Here is a 13823-nt window from a genome sequence, read left to right as displayed (position 1 = left end):
CTCTGTAGACCAGGCAGGCTCAAGAGACCTGCCTGCTTCTACCTCCGGAGTCTAGGATTAAAGGGGTGTGCCACCATTGCCTCTCCAAAAACCGCTTTAAAAACTGTAAAGTGGGCTTCGGGTTTGTGGCGCACGCCTTTAATCCCAGCGCTCGGGAGGCAGAGGCAGGCGGATGTCTGTGGGTTCAAGGCCAGCCTGGTCTCCAGAGCGAGTGCCAGGATAGGCTCCAAAGCTACACAGAGAAACCCTGTCTCGAAAACCCAAAAAACCAAACCAAAACAAAAACAGTAAAGTGAACATTTGTATAGATGCTTCCTGAATATCAAGGGCTATACTATAGATTATTTAAAATTTATTTTTATTTTATGTGTATGGGTCTTCTACCAGCATATATATCTGGTACCACATGTATGTACTGCTTTAAGGCTGCCAGGAGAGAGCACTGAATCACCTACAGCTGACCCACAGTGTGGATGTTGGAAATCAAGCCCGAGTCTTCTGGAAGAGCAGCAAATACTCTTAAAGGCAGAGCAATTTTTCCAGCCCCCTTGCCTCTTTTTAACTTAATTTTTGAGTGTGTGTGTGAATTCATACAGGAGTACTATTTTTGAGTCATTTCTATCCCTTGCTCTCTCCCTCTAACTCCTCTTGTGTCTTCCTCAAATTTATGACCCCTTCTTTAATTGTTACTTGTGTATCTTTATCTGTATGTAAAAAAAATAGTCTGCTGATTCCGTTTAGTGTTGCTTCCATGTTTATTTATGTAGGACTGATCCCTAGGTTTGGAAACTACTTGTGGCTGCTTTTTGCTCTTTCAGCAGCCAGTCACTGCCTGTAGCTCTTCATCTAGGGCTAGGGCCTTGTGAGATTTCCCTCATCCACATTGGTAGGTCAACTGGTGCTGTCACTGTGCATGCCTTGTTAAGGTGACCATAAATTTGAGATTTCATGGTATAACTTATTTTGTCATATGGAGCATAGTCTTTCGAAGCAGATGTCCTGGTACTGTGGCTCGTAATTGCTTTCTTTTTTGTAAATATCTCTTTTTTATTCATTTATTTTTACATTCCAATCCCAGTTCCCCCTCCCTCCTCTCCTTCCAGTCCCTCCTCTCCATATGAAGTTGAGTATTGCTCTTTCAAGGTCTCTGGTTTTTGTTTTGTTTTTTTCTTTTTTGAGACAGTGTTTCACCATGTGTCACTAGCTGGCTTGGAACTCATTATGTGATTAGGCTATACATATCTGTCTACCTCTGAATCCTGAGTGCTGGGATTAATGGTATGGACCAATTGCTTAGCTGGTTCTCAGATTCTTTCTGCCTCCTCTTCCATGTTCCCTGGGCTTTTGTTGTAGGAGTTGTATTGTAGATCAATACAACTTGTATCAATTGGAGTTGAACACTGTCTGCTGCAAAGAGAAGCATCTTTGATAAGGGGTAAGAGCTACATTTATCCATGGATATAAAGGTAAGTATTTAGAATGCAGCCAGAAGTTACACTGTTATAGGAAGGTGGCTGTCCTCTACAGTCCATTAGCCATGGTTAGGTGGCTAGGCTTACAATAATACACATGGATTTCCTCATATTAAGTGCAATTACACAGTTGTTGGTTGCTACCAAGATACAAATGCCATTGTTGTACCCTTTTAGGATATCTTGCCATGTTGGTCTCTGTTGTGGCTCATAGGCTTTACAGCTGGTTAGAACTATTTTCTCCATTGGCATCTTGTAAAGCACTTTTGGAGCTAGTCCTTAAGGAGGAGGCTTCCAGGTCAGTTCCAGCCACAACCAGGCTCATTTTGTTTTTTCCTCTTACCGTGTGGATGTGTGTATGCCAAGGACTCAACATAGCTCATATATAAAGATACTCTAATACTCAAGTTTTTAAAATATAATTTAATTTAATTCTTAAATCCAACATTGTTACAAAAACTTTGTACTTAGCTAAAACCAAAACAAAAATCACAACATTTTTAAATGATCAGAAACATTATAAAGTAACATCGTCAATAGGACAAAGACTAACAACTATTTACAGAAAAGATAATTTTCTATAAAACTTAAGTAAGCTCATTACATATGATAGGAATGTCCTTACTGAATATAATTCAATTGAACTTAAATATCCAATAGGAACTGTTAAGGAAAGTAAAATGCATTAGATGTGTCAAAGACCCCAAATTTCTCATTTGAGATACTGTTTTCATCAACCATCCAAAAGAAGAAACATAAAATTACTGAAGAACTTAATAAATATTGTTGATATCAAATCCAATATTGTAAGGCTTATATCTAAACACTAGTAACAAAGAAAAACATATATTTGGGATATTCTAGTTATTCTAGAAATATGGTCTTATGACTAATTATTGTAACATTAGATGACCTCTAGGACAGGAGAACTACATTAAAATACACAAAAAAATACCAAGAGACTTGGCTCTCATGGAGAGCAAAAGAAAAAACACCACCACCAGAGTTAAATTAAAATAAGCTTCTAAACAAACACCCTCACCAAACACCTCCATCATTATATACTACTTAATTATTTAAAAAAAAAAAAAAGAACATGATCACTGGCTTCCCTTGCTAAGTTTGCTTCATAAGTAACAGCATCTGTGAGGGGCAAAATTTGCTATCCTCCCAGGCAAGGCAAAGGCTCCATAACGAAAGGGCAATGGGGGGGGGGGCTAAGCCAACACAAATAGCACATGTTAGTGATAAAGCTCATAAGATAAAAGAATTTCACTATTAATTACTAGTTAATTAAACTAATTAAGCTAGGGGAAGGGTGAATGGTAGGGTGGAGTTTTAAGGCAATATGCTGGAGTAAAACAGAAAGTTGGGATAAAACTAGGATTTCAAGTATGAAACTACCTGAGGGTGACTTCTGTATAAAACAGGGCAGAGGCAATCATTTCAAAGTCCAAAACTGGGCGATTTTAAAACAGCAAGTGATCTGGTAGCAATGATGTGTTTTTCAGACTTTCTAGCTAACGACCTATCCAATATTCTACATTGTGCCCTTTCAAAAACCAAGAGTGCTTTTCTAACCTTGTAGGTTGCAGAAAGGCACACAGAGTGACTTTTGGAAGTCTTTTACTAGAGGGGCTTCAGGATTTTGCAGGGTAGTTCATTCATAGAACAATCTCCTCCTGGCTTTGCACGGGGCTCGTAGAGAGCGTGAAGGGCGTGTAGGGCATGCAGGGCGCTGCCCTTGGGGACTTGGAGGAGGAGATGGGGGCAGAGGCTGCAGTGGTGAGGTGGGGAAAGATCCCAGCAGGTAGCTGTCCAAGTCCCAGATGTTTCTGGCTGCATTAGAGGAGAGCACCGGAAGCTGTGGTTCGAGGTTGTAGTCCGGGGTCCAAGGGCTGGACATCCCGTTGGTGTTGGAAAAAAGCTCAGAGGCCTCACCAGGTGGAGCACCTATCCAGGGTGTCATGAATCCAGAGTTCTGGTCCTCATCACAGGCGTCCTCTTGATAGGAGATCTCTAGGATGAACTCAGCAGGGAGGACCACAAGTTGGTCCTGGGGCATCTGCAGGAGAGCAGCTTCCTGTGGGCTGGTGGACGAGATCTCAGGCTGTCCAAGAGGGGCAGACAACGGGAGACCCTCGGGGACCAGGATTAAGGTGTGTCCAGGGAGCTGCACTTGCATTACCGAGATGGGCTGGGACTCCAGCAGCAGGTCAAGCAGGACCACCACAGATATGAGCACCTCGCTGGCGGCGGGGGCGGGCACTTGCACGTTGGGCAGCCCAGGGGGCTCATTCCGGGCAGGCTCATGGAGGCAGAGGCGCTTGGCAGAGCTGGGTCCTTGTGGCTGTGATGCACAGCAGGGCGCGGATTCCGGGCTGGGGCTACGAGGTCGCTTCTGCTGCATGTTGTCCAAGTGGCAGGATGACGAGGCACAGGGTGCTGAGCAAACAGTTGAGATGGTGCAGGCGGAGCGCGTGCAGTCCTGAGCTCTGGAGTCTTGCACTTTCCTCAAGTCAGGCCGGATACACCCTGGATGTCAATTATATCGTCAATGATCCACCGGAAAATTAAGTTGTGAAATCTCACACTAGGCTCCGCCCCTTGACCCTCCATTGCAAAGGCTCCAGCCAGAAGCCTTGTGTCTGGGCTTTCCAATACCCCAGGCTGAACATAAGAAATACTCTTTTGGCTTAGAGGGGGGGAGAATGAGTTTCCTAGCTGCTCTGTTTTTGTTTGTTTGTTTGTTGTTTAGTTTTTTGTTTGTCAAAACAGGGTTTCTCAGTGTAGCCTTTGGAGCCTGTCCCGACCTAACTCTGTTGCCCATGCTCACAGAGATCTGCCTGCCTCTGCCCCCGGATTGCCGGGAATGAAGGGGTGGAACACTGCTGGACATTTTTTTTTCTTCTGACATACTGGTAATAGGATTTTAAGATGGCTGATCTTTAGAATTCCTGTGTTTGGGGATTCAAAAAATTCCACCAAAAATTGGCCAACCTGGTCTACCTAGCTTCAGTACAACCGGGACTACAAACAGAGACACTATTTCTTCCCTCTCAAGAAAAAATTTAAAAAAGCCGAAAAGTGTGCTCTGTCCACTCTCCAAACTTTCAGTTCTATTAACTTACTTGTTGATCACATTATACATTATTTTCATTTTTCACAGACTATTTCACTTTGTACGTGTGTACTGTGGTTGATAGTATGAGTATGTGATCCCAGCATTATGAGAAGGTAATGGAAGTGAGTCTCAAGTTTGAGACCAGCCTGTGTCACCAATTTCAAACAAGCTTGGGCTGGATAGATGGCTCAGTGGTTAAGAGCATAAGCTGCTCTTACAGAGAGAATCTGGGTTCAGATCCCAGTAATGAAATGGCGGCTACAGTCATCTATAATTCTAGTTCCAGGGAATCTGACGCCCCCTTCTGGCTTCCACTGGCAGCAGGCAAGTGCATGAAGTACAGACAAACATGCCGGCAAAACATCCATACACAGAAAATAAAAAATACAGCCTTTTCAAACACACAACCAAAATGAATAAATGGTGAAGGAATAGTTTTCTGAGTGCTCGAATTCCATGAGTGTACCACTAGACCGGATTTACAGCTTGCTGTGGATCAAAAGCAGTACTGGGTGCCAGCATCTCAACATCAGCTGGAATATATCTCCTACCCTCTAGTTAGCGAATTCTACAGGTCTTTCTCCAGCTCTGTGAAAAGTGCCCTTAAAACAATAGAGTGAATCATTCAGGTAGAGATTTCCTGAATATTAAGGGCTGTAATAAAATTGTAAAAGATAGCACCAGTGTGGTGACTGTCACCTATGACGCAAGGCCCCATAGGTGTGGTGGGAAAGCCAACACAAACTAGGACAGATTAGTGGTATAGCTCATAAGATAAAAGAATATCACTAATGATTACTAGTTGGGAAGGGAAATAGTAGGGTGGAGTTTAAGGCAAAGTGCTGTAGTTAAATTGAAAGTTGGGAGAAAATTCAGGATTGCACAAGACATTGTTGGTGTACGCCTTTAATCCCAGCACTCGCGAGGCAGAGGCAGGCAGATTTCTGTGAGTTTGAGTCCAGCCTGGTCTAGAGCAAGTGTGAGGATAGGCTCCAAAGCTACACAGAGAAACCCTGTCTCAAAAAGGAAAAAAAAAAGAAAGAAAGAAAGAAAGAAAGAAAGAAAGAAAGAAAGAAAGAAAGAAAGAAACTGGATTGCAAGGATGAAACTCTCCTAGGGTGACTTCTGTATAGAAGAGGGCATAAGCACTTAATTCAAAGTCCAAAAGTAGGTGAACTTCAAACAGGACGTGATACGGTAGCAATGACCTGTCGTTCAGGATTTCTAGTCAACCACAGATCCAATATTCTACGGTTCTGTCATTTCAAAAAACAAGAGTGCTTTACTAACCTTGTAGGCTGCAGAACGGCACACACAGTGGCTTTTCAAAGTCTTTTACTTGAGGAGCTTCAGGATTTGTGCGGGGTAGTTCATTCATAGAACAATCTCCTCCTGGCTTGCACTGGTCCTGTGGAGAGCGTGAAGGGCCTGCAGGGTGCTGTTCTTGGAGACTTGGAGGAGGAGATGGAGGCAGAGGTGAGGTGGGGAAAGGTCCCAGCAGGTAGCTGTCCAAGTCCCAGATGTTTCTAGCTGCATTAGAGGAGAGCACTGGAAGCTGTGGTTCGAGGTTGTAGTCCGGGGTCCAAGGGCTGGACATCCCGTTGGTGTTGGAAAAAAGCTCAGAGGCCTCACCAGGTGGAGCACCTATCCAGGGTGACATGAATCCAGAGTTCTGGTCCTCATCACAGGCGTCCTCTTGATAGGAGATCTCTAGGATGAACTCAGCAGGGAGGAGGACAAGTTGTTCCTGGTGCGTCTGCAGGAGAGCGGCTTCCTGTGGGCTGGTGGACGAGATCTCAGGCTGTCCGAGAAGAGCAGACAACAGGAGACCCTCGGGGACCAGGATTAAGGTGAATCCAGGGAGCTCCACTTGCGTTACCGAGGTGGGCTGGGGTTCCAGCAGCAGGTCAAGCAGAAACAACATGGAGATGATCTCCTCACGGGCGGCCGGGGTGGGTGCTTCCAAGTTGGGTGGAATTGGGGGCCCATTTCGGGCGGGCTCGTGGAGGCGGAGGTGCTTGGCAGAGCTGGGTCCTTGTGGCTGTGGTTCCCAGCAGGGCGCCGGTTCGGGGCTGGGGCTACGAGGTCGCTTCTGCTGCATGTTGTCCAAGTGGCAGGACGACGAGGCACAGAGTGCTGAGCAAACAGTTGAGATGGTGCAGGCAGAGCACGTGCAGTCCAGGGACCTGGAGTCTTGCTCTTTCCTCAAGTCAGGCCGGATACACCCTGGATGTCAATTATTTCGTCAGTGATGCACCGGAAATTGAAGTTGTGAAATCTCACACTAGGCTCCGCCCCTTGACCCTCCATTGCAAATGCTCCGACTAGAAGCCTCCTGTCTGGGCTCTCCAATACCCCAGGCTGAACATAAGAAATACTGTTTTGTCCTAAGGGGGGAGAATGCTCTGTTTTTTTGTTGTTGTTGTTTTTGTGTTTTTTGTTTTTTGTTTTTTGTTTTTTGTTTTTTGTTTGTCAAAACAGGGTTTCTCAGTGTAGCCTTTGGAGCCTGTCCTGACATCTCTTTTTTGACCATGCTCACAGAGATCTGCTTTCCTCTGCCTCCGGGTTTCGGGGAATAAAGATATGTAACACTACTGACTTTTTTTTTTTTTTGTCTTCTGACATACGGGTAATAGGATTTTAAGATGGCTGATCTTTAGAATTCCTGTTTTTGAGGATTCAAAAAACTCCACCCAAACTTGGCCAGCCTATTTCTCTCTTCCCTCTCAAAAATATAAAATAAAATAAAAAAAGCAGAAAAGTCTGCCCTGTCCACTCTCGAAATTTTCAATTTTATTAACTTACTTGTTGATCAAATTATACATTATTTTCAGTTTTCGCAGACTATGTCACTGTGTATGTGGTATGTACTGTGGTTGATAGAATGAGTATGTGATCCCAGCATTATGAGACGGTAATGGAAGTGAGTCTAGGGCTTGAGACCAGCCTGGGTCACCATTTTCAAACAAGCATGGGCTGGATAGATGGCTCAGTGGTTAAGAGCATAAGGTGTTCTTAAGAGGATCTGGGTTCAGATCCTAGCAATGAAATGCCGGCTAAGTCATCTGTAATTCTAGTTCCAGGGCATCTGACGTCCCCTTCTGGCTTCCACTGGCAGCAGGCAAGTACATGGTTTACAGACAAACATGCCAGCAAAACATCCATACACAGAAAATAAAAAATAAATACAACCTTTTCAAACACACAACCAAAATGAATAAATGGGGAAGGAACAGTTTTCTGAGTGCGTGAATTCCATGAGTGTACCACTAGACCGGATTTACAGCTTGCTGTGGATCAAACCCGGACTGGGTGCCTGCATCTCAGCATCAGCTGGAATATATCTCCAACATTCTGGTTAGCGAATTGTACAGGTCATTCTCCAGCTCTGTGAAAATTGCCTTTAAAATACTACAGTGAATCAAACAGGTAGAGATTTCCTGAAGATTAAGGGCTGTAATAAAATTGTAAAAGGTAGCCCCAGTGTGGTGATGGTCACCTATAATCCTTACTGGGGACACGCAGAAGCAGGAATTCCACCATGTCTTGTGAGTTATTGGTCAGTGTTAGTTGAATGAGGCACCATTTAAAAGGAAAAGGATATTTAGGCTGGAGACATAAATACATTTTAAAAATCAATTTAAGATAGTCTGGCAGTGGTGGCTAATGCTTTTTGTTTGTTTTGTTTTGTTTTTTGAGGCAGGGTTTCCTGGCTGTCCTGTAATTCACTCTATAGACCAGACTGTTCTTGAATTCAGAGATCTGCCTGCCTCTGCCTCCTGAGTGCTGGGATTAAAGGTGTGGGATATGGCTCCTTTTAGTCCCAGCACTCAAGAGACAGAGGCTTGAGTATTTCTGTGACTTCCAGATTGGCCTGGCTTTACTACACAGAGAGTTGCGGGACTGCCACAGGCTGTACAGAGAACCATGTCTCCACAAATAATGAGAGACAGAGAGAAGGGGGATGGGAGGGAGGCTGTTAGGGTGGCATACTTCATAAATCCCAGCACTTGGGAGGCAGAGGCAAGATTTTTGTGTGTTGAGATAGGCCTGGCCTACTTAGTGAGTTCCAGTAGAGATCTAGGACTACATAGAAACACTCTTTCTCAAAACAAGATGAAGAAAGATGAAAGTATCACTGAGCGCATTAAAAATTGAAACCATATCAACAAAATGTAATAGTTCATTCTTACGTTCTACATTATATTTTAAATAATTAGTTAAATTTTCTTTGGAAACAATTTCACCACTATGAAACTTGGTATGTGGAGGAAGATGACCTTGAACTGAAAGACCCCCGAAGAGGTACTTTCGTAGAAGGAGACCCGCACCCAGGAATCAGCGAGTCCACGAACTTGGATGCAAAAAAGCAAGAGGCTTTATTAGTGGTGTGGGTACCCGGGGACTTAGCTTCTGTTAGGCCAAGCCCCGAGCCCAGGAAGGGGGGTCCTTATATAGGAGAAAAAGCACAGTACAGAAGCGAAAAGCATCAAATCAGCATTTTCTCAAGGTCTAGTAGTCAGGCAAAACAGCCTTGGCTTCATTTATCTTCTGCCATGTCCAGATGGCTGACCTTGGGACGGGGCGATCCCCGTCAAGCGGGGCCGAGGGGGTGGGGGAGGGCGCCCTCTCGCCGCCGCTGGCTCCTCAGGGCGTGGTGCCAGGCGGGCTTGCCGGGGGCGCGAGCCCCGCCGGGGGAAAGCCGGCAGCCGGGCGTGCGCGTACGGAAGTGTCCTAAGCCGTTCTGTGCTCATGGGATGCTGGCTGGTTCCGGCTTGCATTCTGGGTCCAGCGGGGTCGGCCTTGCGCAGCAGCGGGGAAGTGTAAGCCGGCGGATGTGGGGATCGGGGTGGGGGAGTGCAGGGGAGGATGCATCCTTCGCGCGACCCGCCAGCCTCTGACCGGAGGAGGAGGCAAACTTAAAAGAAAAAGCTAAGGGGCAGGGGTCTTTCAGAACCTCTGATACTCCTGCCTCCACCTCCAGAGTTATGGGGATCACAGGAGGGCCCTGCCCTATCCAGGTAATTTTGTGCTGAGTACTGAACACAGGGTTTATTGCAGCTGAAGTATATCTCCATCCCACACAGAAGCGGTTTTTTGTTTGTTTGTTTGTTTGTTTGTTTTTTAAAAGATAATTTGAACCTCAAAACACATAGAGCTCTGAATGGTGTTAAGTGTCTAGTTTTAGCTACGGTGGGAATAAGATGTAGACATGTATTTTAATTTAAAGTAAAACACACCATATGTCTGAGAAACTCCTGGGATGTGTTCACTGGTACTTTGTGTGCCTTTTGAATTAACATGCAATGTCTCCCCCACCCTCTCTATCCTTCTTTCTCCTCCTTCTCCTCTTCCTCTTCTTCTTTCTTCCGTCTTTTATTAACTACTGGGGATCAAACCCAGAGACCTTTACATCCTAGACACCTGGTCTACCACTGAATCACATCTCCATCCCCTTTGACTTCTCCTCCACTTTTCAAAAATATTGTTTTGGCAGTTATCATCCTTGCCAGCTCTGCATGCTTCCAAGTCACTGCTGTATCATCTCAGTTTTCTTTCAGTGTTTTTTTATTTTGAGACAAGGTCTAGGTAAATTACCAGACTGTTTGCAATTGCTTTATAGAAAGGTTGGCCTTTTACTTTTGATTCTTTGGCCTCATTCTCCAAAGACTGAGGTCTTTGCAGCTTGCACCACAGGACTTAGCTGTCAGGCTTGGCTCCTTTAATCAATTTATGCTCCCTTCTACTCCATTAGCTGTTGACTCTGTCATTACCTCAACTTGAAATTCTTCCTTAATCACAATTTCAAACAATCCATTCTCAGAGCACTCTCTCCTAGCTTTTCAACTCAGTCTCTCAAATATAAAGGCTCTATCATAAGTCTTTCACACTCCATGAAAGGCTGATTTTTCCTGTTACTTTTCATTAAAAACTGACGTTATTGGCTCCTAACTCTCCTTACCTATGAGGTCAGGAGCCTGTATAGATGTTGCAATCACGTGAATGCAATTGACTACTTGATTTCTTTGCAAAGAATCTCAGTTAACTGAGCTAAGACTTAAGTCACAAAAAGGCATTTTGATCTTTGAAAAAATATGGCATTCATTGTCTGCAATATCCAGCTACTTTCAATTACCTTTAGCAAGGGTGGTTTTTATGCTACAAAGAGGGAAGTATTTTCTGTCCCAATGTAGCCTACCTTTGAAGATACTTACTTATCCCAGTTTACTGCAGATCTATTGCAGAGAAATTGAAAAAACTGAGTTGTCCTGACTTTTCTGTGGCTGTGATGAAATACCCTAACAAAATCAGCTTCAGGGAGATAGAGTTGATTTTGGCTTGCCATAGTTCAAGGCTACAGTATATCATGGTGGGAATGGTGAGGCACCTGGATTCTTGAAGCTGTTGATCACACTGAATTCAGTCAGAAATGTGCTGATACATTGCTTGTACACACCTCAGGACCTCGGTGGTTAGGTAGTGATAAGATCCAGCCTCTGATCTTCAGACAAGCTTTATTTGTACTAGCAAGATATCATCACATAGAAAGAACAGAGCAATGGATGTTTGTGCTCAGGCCCCTTTCTCCTTTCCATGTAGTTTAGGATTTCTACCTAGGAAATGGTGTCACCTGCAGTGGGCAGGTCTTCTCATTTCAATGAATGTGATCAAGGTAGTTTCTCACAGACCTGTTCAGAAGTGCATTCCTCAGGTGATTCTAGGTCTCATCAAGGTGACAATTGAGACTAGCCATTACAATATCCATTAAGTGATGAATGGATGGTGAATGTGTGGTACCTACACATGTAGAAATTTTGTCAGCCATAAGGAAAAATGAAGTAATGAATTGTGAAGAAAATTTACAAGACAGACAAAATATAACTATTAAGTGAGATAACCTAAGTTTATATACAGGAGCACCATGTTTTTTTCTCATAAGGAGAAATAAGTTTGTAATTTTTACATATGAATTTAAGTGAAGGTAAGATGTGTGGCAGTCAGAGAACAAGGAAGGGACCCAGGGAAGAAGAAATGGACTTTAAAAGAGAGGCAGGTTGGGAACAGAACACATGTTGATATGACAATTGGAGGTGAAACCCTTAGCTTGCTTGGGAGCATTTACACCAAAAAGGGGACAGACAGAGGAGGGAGTGGAGGCACCGGGATTGGTCAACCACAACTATCTATGAAAATATCACCAGGAGACGTGTTACTTCTAGATAATTAAGATAACAGCAATGGAACTGTGATTTGACAGATGTAGCATCTTTTTAAACTTTCTTGTCTCTTCTAGACTCTGATAATAAGTAAAGGACACCCTCTCTACCAGCTTCTCATTCTCTGAACATAGTAAGACATCATTTACCTTACCGGGACTTAATCGCTGTGGTAATTTTGAAGGACAGTTTTTTTTGTTTGGTTTGGTGCATGTGGCTGGTCCTCTTTTCTTGATTAATCATAGGGGCACACTGCCTATGGAACCTGAGAATAATACCTGGAACCAGCTAAGTTAAGTTAGCTGTTGTGCTGGTTAGTTTTTGACAACTTGATTCAAGAGGGAACAACAATTGAGAATATCTGTGGGGACATTTTATTGATCAATGATTGATGTGGGTTGAGGTTATGAATAGTCTATTCCAGCATCACTATTGTGTAAACATTAACAATTGGGTCAATTGTAGTGCCTGAAACTATATATGTTGTCAAATTCCATGTATCCCATATTGTTTTTTTGGCTCTTACTTTTGAGTCTATGGCAGCCAAGAAGAGAAAAAAGCAAAATTCATATATAGTGAAGAAAATGAATGTTTTTTTTCCTCAAAAAGCAATTGGTGTCATTAGATCCTAACAAATAATTTGAATATATATGCCAGAGAAAATGTAATTATTAGCAAACATATACAAAATAAAAATGTTTAAAATCTCTTATATAAAAGGAGATAACATCCAAGAGGTCGGAAAGTTAGGAAATATTGACTAAAAAACAGGTAGATTATATGTAAATGTATCAAAAATATAATATAGTATATAATATGTGAGTGTCACTTGACCACTTGTGTGCCTGGCTAGTGTCCAAGGAGGCCAGAAGAAAGCATTGATTCCCTGGGAATTGGAGTTAGAGATAGTGAGATGCTATGTGGGTGTTGGAAATAGCACCTGGATCCTCTAGGAGAGTAGCCAGTCCTCTAAAGCCCTGAGACATCTCTCCAATCTTAAAGCAAGTTGATTTTAAAGAACATTTTATTAAAAGTTTTGAAATGAACATGGCATTAATGAAGTAAATACTGTCTTTTAAAGAAAACAAGCATAATTTTGAAAGAGATGATTCATCAGCTAAGTAAAAGAGAGAAAATACATTCTATCAAGACTATGGAAGTATAGACAGAGAGAGACATGGGAGAAAAGCTTCATTGAACAGGACCACTATTTTCCTCTGGTGGAAATTGGAGAAAGTTTCAGAGATCTAAAAGAGCCACTTCTTTTCTTCTCTTTTGTACAGATTTGGACAATCTTACTCCAGAGCTACCTCCCTAGTCCAGTGAGCCATTTATTGAAATTGAGGCATTAAGAAGGAATTAACCTGAAGATAGATTTCACTGAGTCTCAAATGGCAGGTTTCTATGACTAAATACATGAGTGTGAGACTTAATTGTGCTGAATTATTACAAATACAAGGCAGTACAAACCAAGAGACTTTTTTTAGATGATAAAATTTATTTTATTATTTAATGTTAATTTTTATTTTTCATACCAACCACAGTTTCCCCTCCCTCCTCTCCTGCTGGTTCCACCACCTCCACCCTGTCCCACATCCACTGCTCAAAACAGGTAAGGCCTCTATGAGATGTTGCCAAAGCCTGGTATATCAAGTGAGGCATGACCAAGCTACTCCACTCTGCATAAAGGCTGAGCAAGGCATCCTTCAATGGTGAATGATTTCCATAAAGCCAGCTCATGAACTAGGGATAGATCCTGGTCCTAAGCTAGGGGCCTCAAAAAACAGACCAAGCTACACAACTGTCACCACATGGCAGTGGGCCTAGGTCAGAGTACCTAGGTCAGTCCCATTGAGACTCCCTAGCTGTCCATCTAGAGTCTGTGAGCTCTCAAGAGCTCAGGTCATCTGTCTCTGTGAGTTTTCCCATCATGATCTTGACTCTCCTTGCTCCTAATATCCCTGCCTTCACTGGACATGGGGATCTTGGCCGAATCTTGGCTGTAGATCT

General features: G+C 43.3%; 1 protein-coding gene across 1 annotated transcript; it reads right to left on the bottom strand.

The window, feature by feature from the left end:
* Nucleotides 1-2876: 2876 nt before the first annotated feature.
* Nucleotides 2877-4001, bottom strand: LOC113835211 (proline-rich protein 23A3-like). Its single transcript, XM_027411387.1, has one exon. The coding sequence runs from the start codon at nt 3880-3882 to the stop codon at nt 3133-3135; it is 750 nt and encodes a 249-aa protein (XP_027267188.1). The 5' UTR covers nt 3883-4001; the 3' UTR covers nt 2877-3132.
* Nucleotides 4002-13823: the final 9822 nt, after the last annotated feature.

Source organism: Cricetulus griseus, chromosome 4, assembly GCF_003668045.3.
Source record: "Cricetulus griseus strain 17A/GY chromosome 4, alternate assembly CriGri-PICRH-1.0, whole genome shotgun sequence".
Classification (NCBI taxonomy): Eukaryota; Metazoa; Chordata; class Mammalia; order Rodentia; family Cricetidae; genus Cricetulus; species Cricetulus griseus.
The sequence above is the reverse complement of the archived record's forward strand: the minus strand, read 5'-3'. Positions and strand labels throughout refer to the sequence as shown.

What these genes read in the sequence shown, in the direction of transcription:
- LOC113835211 (XM_027411387.1), bottom strand. Translation starts at nt 3,882, where the DNA reads ATGCAGCAGAAGCGACCTCGTAGCCCCAGCCCGGAATCCGCGCCCTGC.